This window comes from Bicyclus anynana, chromosome 7 (assembly GCF_947172395.1).
Source record: "Bicyclus anynana chromosome 7, ilBicAnyn1.1, whole genome shotgun sequence".
Lineage (NCBI taxonomy): Eukaryota > Metazoa > Arthropoda > Insecta > Lepidoptera > Nymphalidae > Bicyclus > Bicyclus anynana.
Window position 1 is genome coordinate 6,985,552 of NC_069089.1, and position 10,825 is coordinate 6,996,376.

General features: G+C 32.4%; 3 protein-coding genes across 4 annotated transcripts; 2 read left to right on the forward strand and 1 right to left on the reverse strand.

The window, feature by feature from the left end:
- The first annotated feature begins 92 nt into the window (after window positions 1–92).
- On the forward strand, window positions 93–1,834 carry LOC112043692 (mpv17-like protein 2). The gene is made up of 4 exons (XM_024079209.2): window positions 93–273; window positions 579–810; window positions 1,307–1,545; window positions 1,635–1,834. The coding sequence occupies exons 2-4, from the start codon at window positions 579–581 to the stop codon at window positions 1,776–1,778; spliced, it is 615 nt and encodes a 204-aa protein (XP_023934977.1). The 5' UTR covers window positions 93–273; the 3' UTR covers window positions 1,779–1,834.
- A 424-nt stretch (window positions 1,835–2,258) lies between these two features.
- LOC112043713 (uncharacterized) lies at window positions 2,259–6,051 on the reverse strand. Of its 2 annotated transcripts, none has more exons than XM_052882515.1 (6): window positions 5,775–6,051; window positions 5,438–5,650; window positions 4,519–4,823; window positions 3,229–3,786; window positions 2,612–2,971; window positions 2,259–2,497 (listed from the first exon to the last, which is right to left on the reverse strand). In XM_052882515.1, the coding sequence occupies exons 2-6, from the start codon at window positions 5,586–5,588 to the stop codon at window positions 2,351–2,353; spliced, it is 1,521 nt and encodes a 506-aa protein (XP_052738475.1). In that variant the 5' UTR covers window positions 5,589–5,650; window positions 5,775–6,051; the 3' UTR covers window positions 2,259–2,350. The 2 variants fall into 2 exon arrangements, with proteins under 2 accessions (XP_052738475.1, XP_023935008.1); XM_024079240.2 differs by having other exon boundaries at window positions 5,438–5,686.
- Window positions 6,052–6,210: 159 nt separating this feature from the next.
- On the forward strand, window positions 6,211–10,491 carry LOC112043714 (GTPase Era, mitochondrial). The gene is made up of 5 exons (XM_024079241.2): window positions 6,211–6,564; window positions 7,170–7,294; window positions 7,596–7,770; window positions 8,943–9,128; window positions 10,011–10,491. Exons 1-5 carry the CDS (start codon window positions 6,376–6,378, stop codon window positions 10,401–10,403), a joined length of 1,068 nt encoding a protein of 355 aa, XP_023935009.1. The 5' UTR covers window positions 6,211–6,375; the 3' UTR covers window positions 10,404–10,491.
- The last annotated feature ends 334 nt before the right edge of the window (window positions 10,492–10,825 follow it).

Sequence of the window (10,825 nt, forward strand, 5' to 3'; positions counted from 1 at the left end):
AATTGTAAATCTATGGGTTTTACCATCTTCTAATCTACAGCATGTTTTATTTTTGTGCTTCTTGTTCATACTCTTGTGCATACTCTTGGGTAAAAAATGATATGCACGTGACAGGAAGATCTGCCACTGCCCAGTGCCCACTGCCGAGTGCCGACTTCAGAAATTCAGAAGTCTGTGTCTGTGGTTCCGATTGGTGTTTTGGGGGTTCGTTTTGAGCGCAAATTTTAAATAATAAACAAATAACTCTAACGTTATTCCATACAAAACAAAGTAGTAAGTTTAGTAAGATTTATTTAATTTCTAGCTGTAACTATAGTATAAAAAATATATCAATAAACTGACGAATGGACATTCTACATTTCAAGATCACTTTTTTTTTGTAGTAAAAAACGATTTATTAGGAAATTATTATGTAAGAGTTTAACAAAAATAATCATTGTAAAAATTTGTTGTTGAGGTAAAATGAGTGAACAAAATAAATTAGAAGTAGTCGTAACATATTATGCAGTAAAACAATTTATTTGTATAATTGCTGAATAAGCTCAGCAGTAAAGTAACTCCCAAAACATTTGTTTCAGATGACAATGTTTCGCCCGAATATTTTGAAAATGTTGCAGCCAGTATTTAAATTCAAGTACCAAACACGATTGAAATCTACTTACAACAGAGGAGTCCACTTTCTGTTTAAAAAAAATCTGTTATTGACAAATAGTATATCATCAGGAGCATTCATGGCTATTGGAGATTGGGTTCAACAGGAATTTGAAATACATGCAAAGCTGTTACCAGCTTTTGATTGGTCTCGGGCTGGTAAATTTCTATTAGCAGGATTTTAGAATGATAATATAGGAACAACTTTAACTATACATATAAGAACAACAAATATTAAGTAGAGTACATACATTTCACTGTTTGGTTCACGGTTGGTGGTTCGTGTTCACTGGTTAAGTTAAAATATTAAGTTATTGGATTCTTATTTCTAGAAAGTTTTTAATAGTAACCCAAAGTTCAAAGTGGACTTGGTTTTCCTTGGGGAGTATTGGGAGATAGCTGAGATAGAAGCTAATAGTACATCTTTTACTGGTCATAACTTTTTGACAGAATGATTTTCATGTAACTTATAGTTTTGATATCATTTGGTACCCCACTTGGATAGGTATGTTTGGAATATTTGATTGTTCTATAACTTGATCCGATGAATCATTTAAATTAAACAGTTACTTAAGAACTATTACTGGAATGGAGTCATATATACAGCGATAACGCTGAATTTATAGTAACTAATAACTCAATTGTTCTTTTACAGTGAGGATGTTGATAGTAGGTTCAGTTATGGGACCACTGCATCACTACTATTATATTTATTTAGACAAATTATTGCCATTGGCAAATATGAGAACTGTTACAATAAAGATTTTATGTGATCAGTTTTTTGCATCGCCAGCGACTATTCTGTGTTTTTTCTATGGAATGGGTGTTCTAGAAAATAAGTCAATTAGTGAATGCACAGAAGAGATAAAACAAAAGTTTGCTTACACTTACTTGGTAAGTGAAAATATTTAAATGTAATTTTTCCAATCTTGTTGAATTTTTTGAATTACATTTACCTAATTAATGATATTCCTTTTTTTCAGGGCGATTGGTTATTTTGGCCTCCAGTGCAGTTTATAAATTTTTATTATCTGCCAACACATTACAGGGTATTTTATATTAATTTCACAACAATGATTTTTAATGTATTTTTATCTTTTATAAAGCATTACGATCAGCACAAATAATAATAAGATATGCTGTAAATAATTAGTTAATACATAATATATTTATGTTCAACACATTTTATTTTTTATTCAGTATTATTCAACAGAGGTTAGATAGTTCTCAATGATAAGTAAACTTCCCAATGCTTTATATACAGTGTCCTAATACAATGCTCTGTATATAATAGTACTCTGTCATTAATCTTATAGGCTAAAACAGAGTCAGAGAGAAAGATATAGATTTTTTTGAGAATTTGCCATGATCTTCTTTTTAAATATGACCAATATTCCCATTCCCCTTCAACTACTCGGGAAAGACTGTATTAGGAGTGGGTACAACAATAGACCAACGCAGGGATTGATCCACCACCCCTCGGTGATGAGTCCGACCACTCAAACAAAGTTGCATTTTCACAATTAATCACAGTTCTTTGAAATCAGGTTAAGTTGTCAATAAAACATACAGAAAGATCATGTCACTGAAAAAAAATACAATGGAAAAATAATTAAAAATTTATTTAACTAAAATACTAACACATACAAATACTATTCTCAAGTATTGACTAATATTCATGGCAATTTATTGTACTTCTTCATCCCCAACACATTGTCCAATCATCTTTTCTCGTCTGTAGTTTCACTACAATTCTATATAGTGCTAATGCAGGACCAAGAGGCAATCCCAAGCCTCTAACTATATCAGCTCGGCGCGCCATACTTAAAGCTTGACCATCAAACTCCTGAAATAAAAATTACATTTAAATAAACCTAAAGAAATAGATTATTGAATACTTTTTAAGAGTAAGTACATCCATTATTTTGAAAAATTACTTCAAATATATTTCCTTTCTTACCTGTTCTCTTAAAATTGGTGCTGCTTCAGGGAAATGTTCAGTAAAGTACTCGTATACATCATCAACATTCCAGTTACTTATATCTGGTATACTTGGATCTACAGGAGCTTCATCAAATAATTTAGTGGCTGCCCTATCTAACTCATGTGGCTTTAAAAATGGATCAACCACAGGTGAGGCTCTTTTACTATATTCTACACTGCTTGGTATTATAGCAGGGGATCCTACAACTGTAGGGCGAGATTCTAGACAGTTATTGCATTCCCATTGGTCCCACGCCTTCAGCCTTTCAGGTATCCGTGGTGTGTGGCACAGGGCATGATACGCATCAGAGCATATACTGCATACAGTTAATGTACCCTGAAAATGAAAAAAAATATTTACAAAATCATTTTTTACGACTATTTCCAGTGCATGTTGATGGCAAAAAACGAAATTCATTGTTCACCAAAGCCAAAAAAACGTTCTGATTCGAACTGTGCAATAAAATTTTTTTTCATAAATTGTGGACTACAACAAATTCGCTTTCCGCCGTCAATGTGTAATTATTTCTAACATTACTTAATACCTAGGAGGAGTAACTAAAAATAAAAAAATATATATTCCATTATACTTACAGCATCATTAGTCTCACAACACACTACACAAGTCTTGCAATGTGGACACTGCCATGTGTTATCTGGACGAGGTTTTAAAATACCGGAACCAGATTGTAAACAACTCAAATGAGCTTTGTTATTACAATCTCTACACTCGACCAGTCTATCATTTGAGCCTCTTTGTTTCTGCACCCTACAAACAGAACAGACTCCAGACGTTTCATGTTGGGGTGGATCGTCTTGTTCTATTTCATCTGCGCTGCCATCTATAGAGCGTTGGCTATCAGATAATAAGTTGTCTTCTTTGTCTTTACCAGCTATCATTAATCTCTTCTTTATTGTACTTTTGTTAAGAGATCCAACAGGCCTGCCTCTTTTGCGTTTGCTAGGAACATTATTGTCGGAGGGATCAAATACTTTTTTGGCCATCTTACGTCTCTCACCAACTCTCACACCAGCATTGTTTGTGACGCTACTGTGTGTACTGTTACTGGACGCTCCACCTCCGCGTTTCTTAGGTCTTCCCCTCATGCGCTGAGGTGACGACCTGCATGAAGAATTGGCTGAAGAAGTCATCTAAAATAGAATTTTCAAAATTTATTTATGTAACATTGGAAAATTACAACTGTGTTACTTATTCTGGTATTCAAAATGAGCATTATAATTTACATAAATAATAAAGTCTGATAGAATAATTAGAGAGGTATTTAGTTATTGATCATGCATGTAAAGCAAACATGTTTTATATTGTAATAATTCTTATCCAGCGTTTATTTTATAATCTTTACTAATGTTGTAAGTTGAAAAATTTGTAATTTGTGATGATATTTTAATCTCAGGAACAGATAACTTGAAAGATATTTTATTTGCATTAGTTTTGATCTTTCTCAAACACAATACAATTTTAATTAAATAAAAATATTGTTTTAACAATATCAGAAGGAATGTTTTGAAGAGCACATGGTCTCTTTGAAGTTATAAATAATGTCTCATATTCCCACAGTAACTGGAATTACACAACATTAATCTATGGGACAGTGGTTGTAAATTAATTTGGTCCATAACTTATAGTTATTAAAATAATATATTCATCATCAACCCATACTCAGCTCAATGCTGAGCACTAGTATTCTCTCAGAATGAGAGGGAGCCATATATATATAGACCAATAGTCCTCAAAGGACCTATGTGGATTGGCAAACTTTACACACATTGAGAATTAAGAAAATTCTCAGTTATGCAGGTTTGAGACACATTATATTTAATTTCTTAAAATGCATAAATAAAATATATACACAAATATTTTACTTTTGTGTTTGAATCTGTATATTCAAATCTGAAACTATCAGTGTTATCAACATCATGATCAGCCGGCCCAAGAGCCAAAGTGCCATTTGGTAACTTCACCAAACTCCCAGATGTCAATTCCTTATTGATAATGGCTTCCAATTGTTTCTTAGAATATTTAGGCTCCTGCGATGCAGCAACTTTTACAAGATCATCAAATGCTATGCCATTTTCCAAGTAACTTTGATCTTGATATATTAAAGTTGCAATTGCTGATGTTATGATTCGCCGTTCACTGCTGGCTACTGTTGTATTATTACTCATCTCTGGAATAAATAAAAGTTCATTTATTTTAAATAATATAGGTACCTATGTTGAACTTTTATATGCAGAGTTGTTAAGCTTTATTGGTTATCAACCCATATTCGGCTCACTGCTGAGCTCTAGCCTCCTCTCAGAATTAGAGTGGTCAGGCCAATAGTCCACCACGCTGGCCTAATGCGGACTGGCAGACTTTACCTCAGACCTGCATACCAGAGAATTTTAGAATTTAGAAAATTCTCTGGTATGCAGGTTTCCTCACAATGTTTTCCTTCACTGTTTGAGACATGTTATATTTTTAATTTCTGATAATGCACACAACTGAAAATTTGGAGGTGCATGCCCCGGACCGAATTCGAACCCACACCCTCCGGAATCGGAGGCAGAGGTCATATCCACTGGGCTATCACATATCAAGCTTTATTACATTTTATTATTAACAAACAGGTATGGTACAAAGTATTTTAAATAAACCTTAATTAGCATTAAGTAACAGACAAATATATTTAAACATCAGATATTAAATTAAAAAACCAGATTTATTATTTTAAAACTTAAATAAATAAAAAAAAAATTGCAACCAATTTAAATTTTGTAAATAAAATGAAAACAAGCTTACTGCTATTTTGTGCTGATTTTTTTCTCCACTTCGCTGCGTTTCTGTAGCTCACATTATCTTTATAATCGACTTTATAAATGCTTTTTTCCTTCAGACAACGTTTCAGATCCGCTTTAGTATCTTTTGGAGCTACTTTATAACACTTTATCATAAATTTGCAAATTCTGTTTATGTCTGGTCGTGATTTTCGGGAACGCAAATGATCTATTGCAGCTAGAATTTGATTTTTATACTTTATCTCTGACATTTCTAAAATAAAAACAACTTTTTATAGATCAGCATTAATAATTTCAATGGCACTATTTGAACAAAAATTATAATTTTAATAAAAGTATACCTGAGCAAATGCATGCCGATAAATTTAAATACTTTCACTTAAATATTTTCTAATAAATATCATATTTTCCAACAAATAAATGGTAATCGAAGAAAAATCTACAGAATTCAGTTCATTTTTTTTCGTAAACAATTAACAAGTGCAAAACAAGTAGGTACAGGTAGGTATAGGTAGGTCTTGGAATGGAACCTCTACAGATGCAGGAATATGCTCTAACATTTTTGACACTAGGCAATTTACGTTCGTACTCTAGTAAACCCTCCGAGCTCTAGTTAAAATTGCGGCTAAGCAAATGAAAATGAAAAATACTTATTACTTATCTATGGAAAAATAGAACGAAAAGCGTCACTGTTATATTTGGCAGTGACGCTTAGAATAAATGTCTCTAGCAGTGTCAGTGTCAATGTCATATCAAATCGATCATTGCATTGAAATTATAAAATAAATAATATTTTTTTTTAATCTAACCTCTACTAATAGAATTTAAATTTTTTAAAAATAATTAAAATAAAATTAAATACGAAGCTGAACAATAGAAAATAATCTGAAATAATAATAAAAGTGAAAGTCTTGTATTATATTTGTATTTAATTTGAAAACTATGTCGACATTGGTTTTAATTTCATTGCGCCTGAGAACTCGAAATATTAAAATTTTGAGAACAATTTCTTACTCCTCACAGCCAAAACAAGATTCTATAAAAGATCTTTGTAAAGTGGTTAACGTTGCTATTATCGGAGCACCAAATGCTGGTAAAAGTACACTTATCAATAAAATTATTGAGCGCAAGGTGGGTATATAAAACTACATTACTTATAAAGTGAGATGTTGGCTAGTAGTTTATAATATTATAATATTCATGACAATGCTTACTTAATGTTTGGGTAGACATTACTACTATAACCTCAACCTACGAAAAACATTCATTTTAGTGTAGGTAAAGTCGACAGCAGTCAGCATACAGCTTTACACTAATTGTAGCTCTGTACCTCCATGATGATTAATGAAAAAATTAAAAAACGTTTATTCATTATTTAAATTGATTGTAATTGCAAAGCAAGTCTACTGAATAGTCTTTGGTGGCTTTGCATTTGTGTATATATTTTTGAATCTAGGGATCTATTCTGAACCACCCACAGCTGCCTCTCCATGACACACTTCATGACAAATATGTGTTATGCATTGCCTGTTAGAAATAATAAGCTTGAGTGTCTTCAATAAACAAGCAATTTCATAACCAGACTACTTTTACTGTCTACTATATTTAACTACCTACATTACATTTATGAATAAACTAGCTAACGCCACTCGGTTTCTGTTACAATCAAACAGACAAACCAACAAACAAACTCTTCAGCTTTATAATATTAGTATAGATTTATCTAAAAATTATAGATATGTGCAGCGTCTAACAAAGTACACACAACTACAAAGTTGGTGAGAGCAATATGTTATGAAGACAATACACAAATTGTATTTCTGGACACACCAGGGATTGTAACAGAGAAAGAACAAAAAAAGTAAGTGTCACAATCTAATGCCTTTTTTATAATTCATAATCATCCATCATCATCATCATCATCTTATCAGCTGAAGCCATATGTACATAGTCCTTTTGTAGGGACTTCCAAAAATCACGATCCTGAGCCACCTGCATTTGGCAAATTCCTGTGACTCGGATGGACATACATATCTAACATAGGTACTCAGTCAATAACACATTCACACTAAAAAAACCGCATGAATGGGTTACCTATGAGAAAATTTCAGTCTTTGCTACTGTTACGTACATAATATTTTAGAAATATCTTTAAATTTCAGATATAATTTGCCAGACTCTATGCTTGCAGCTTGTCAGAAAAGTTTGAGATGTGCAGATGTGATTGGAGTAGTGCATGATGTTTCTAATAAATGGACTAAAGATAGTCTGCACAGAGATGTCATTAAAATGTTGGAGATGGTTAAGAATATTCCAAGTTTTTTGATTATCAACAAGGTAAAAATAAATTAAACTTAACAGAAGTAATTCACATAAACTTGCATTAATCTTATGGTTAGGTTTTGAAATAATTATTTCATACATTTAATGTATGCTGCCAAAAATTGTTTTGATATACAAAAATCCACCATGATTAATATTTCATGGAACATATTCAAAAAAAATTTACATTTGAGCCAATTATCTATTTTGTAATTACAGAAACTAGCTACTTCTATCTACTAGCTGTGCCCTTGTCCTGCATAAAACTTTTGCATATAATAATTAGCCTAATGTTATAAACTTAAAAATTGTAAGTTACCTTAATTAATGGCCTATCCAACCAAAAGAATTATTCAATTCAAATCAGTAGTTCCTAAGAATAGCACATTCTACCATACAAACTCTTACTCTTCAGCATTATAATATAAATTTTAACTGAAGGAAGTTATATTTCTTAAATATATGAATGTGTCATTTTCTGGATTCTTATAGTCATAACTTAGATTTGTCTATATAGTATGAGTGACATTGTAGGGTAAATTATTTTTAAATTATCTTAAATAGTTCATTATCGTTTTACTAGGCTGAATTTTTTAATTTTTTTGAGACATGGTTACATGGAAATTTTTGTTTTTATATATGTTTTTGACAATACGAGGCAAAACGCCTGTCGGCCATGACAGTGTAATTCAACTGTTTCATGACATCGCTATAATAAATCCCAAACAAACGGTGGGTTGACAAACATATTAGTTATCAATTAGTTTGACGTTTTAGTACATCAAGTGTGTTAGTGACGTCACAAAATGGACGACAGCCTTGGAAAATTTGAAAAAATATGTGATAGTTAAATTAAGTTTTTTATGAAATCCTTAATTTTTATTAATTGATATCAATATATTTCTGATATATAGATTAGATAATATATCCTTATTCTATGTACTACACGAAACTAATATGGTTTATATTAAATTTTCTTAACTTTCTGCGTGTGTCAAGTCTGCCAATCCGCATTGGGCCAGCGTGGTTTTATATTTTATTGAATCTCATTCTGAGAGAATGATATTAAATTTGATATGAGTCAACTACCTATTATAATTTTTTAAGAATTGAGGTTTTTTATTCTACTTCTTACTCTTCCTCTTGACAATCATTTTACTTTGTGTACATTGTCTACTTTGTTTCAGGTGGATAGGCTAAAATCTAAAAAGCAGTTACTAACAATCATTAGTAATGTTACAAATGGAATCATAGCTGGAAATCCTATGCCTGTTGCCAATAAACACAAAAAACCAGAAGGCATTGGTTATAGTAATTTTTCTGATGTGTTCTTGGTATCAGCACTGAATGGAGATGGAGTAAATGATATAAAGGTAATTGAACAAAATTTCATATACCTACTATTAAATAGAAGCAGGTGTTACTTTGCAGAACTAACGCTTTTTATATTTTTTTATTTAATAACAAGTTTTTAACTTGTTATTAAATAAAAAAATTAATTTCCCTTAATTTCTATTGAAGAAGTCTAAAATAGAAGCAGATGTACAAGTAAAAGGTCTAATCTCTGATAGTTGCTATGCATCATCATACTGGATTGCTAAATCGCTGGGAGGTACATCTTTATGGGGCTGTTCCAGCCATAACCAATCATATCTCCAGACCAGACCTGAACCAATTTAGAAAATCCTATACTGACGCAAGTTGGGAATCAAACCCAGGACCTGTGTGTTGAGAACCACAGAACTACTACTGAGGTTGTCAATCCTCTTTATCATACCACTCGCGCGCGTCCGCGTGGAATTCAGTTTATCACAAATCCCACGGGAGCCATGGATTTTCCGGGATGAAAACTAGCGAATGTGTTAATCCAGAGTGAAATCTATTTCCATTTAAAATTTCAGCCAAATCGCTTCAGTAGCCGCAGCGTAAAGGAGGAACAAACATACACACACACAAACTTTTACCGTTATAATATTACTAGCAGACGCCCGCGATTTCGTCGGCGTGGAATTCAGTTTATCACAAATCCCGCGGGAACCATGGATTTTTCCGGGATGAAAAGTAGCCTATGTGTTAATCCAGAGTAAAATCTATTTCCATTCCAAATTTCAGGCAAATCGCTTCAGTAGCCGCAGCGTAAAAAGGAACAAACATACTTACACACTTACACACAAACTTTCGCCTTTATAATATTATTGTGATAGTGTGATTTTGCTGCGCATATAGTAGTATATTTGCTAACACTTTTTTTTCAGAAATATCTCATAGAAAATTCTAAATTACGCTCATTACACTATTCACAATCCGATTGGTCTGACCAAACCCCTGAATCGCTGATAGAGGAAGCTGTGCGAGCCAAGTTCTTAGACTTCCTAGCGCAAGAGATACCGTACAACCTGAAGACACGACTGGAATATTTCGACGATATAAATCATGAAGACAAAATTGTATGTTCGGTGTCGGTAGAGTGTCCTACAGAGAGGCTTGCTCGGTTGATAAGTGGTGCCGGTGGAGGGAGGTTGCAGCAGATAAAGTCGCATGTCAGAAATGACCTCATTGATATGTTTAAAAAGACAGTTGTTATAGACATTGCGTTGAAAGTGAAAAGTAAACCGACTTCGGAAGAAACGTTACGAGTTTTGAATTGATTTCGTTTTGTAATTGTGTATAATTAATGTATAATTAATGTATAGGTATTGTTTTGTATAATATCAATAAATATGATACAAGAATTTATTTTGGATTTTTATTGTACATAGTTATGACCCTTTTGCATTGACCTCTTGATTTTGATTGATAAAAGGACGCACAATCATGTAGAAAATTTTGGCCAATTTTGCTTTGACAGTTTTAGAATTATTGGTAAAGAAAATTATACCTAAAGTCTTTCAAATAAAGTCCAATATTAAATAAAATCCAGATTTTACAGCAAATTTACCCTTAAGGACTGTGTTTAAGGTTGAATTTGCAAATGCGACTTCTTGAATTGAGCGCCATGAAGTTGTGTTTAGCACTCATTGAGTGTGGACGTTTTTTGGTCACTGATTGTGCATCCACTTTTAAAGAGATC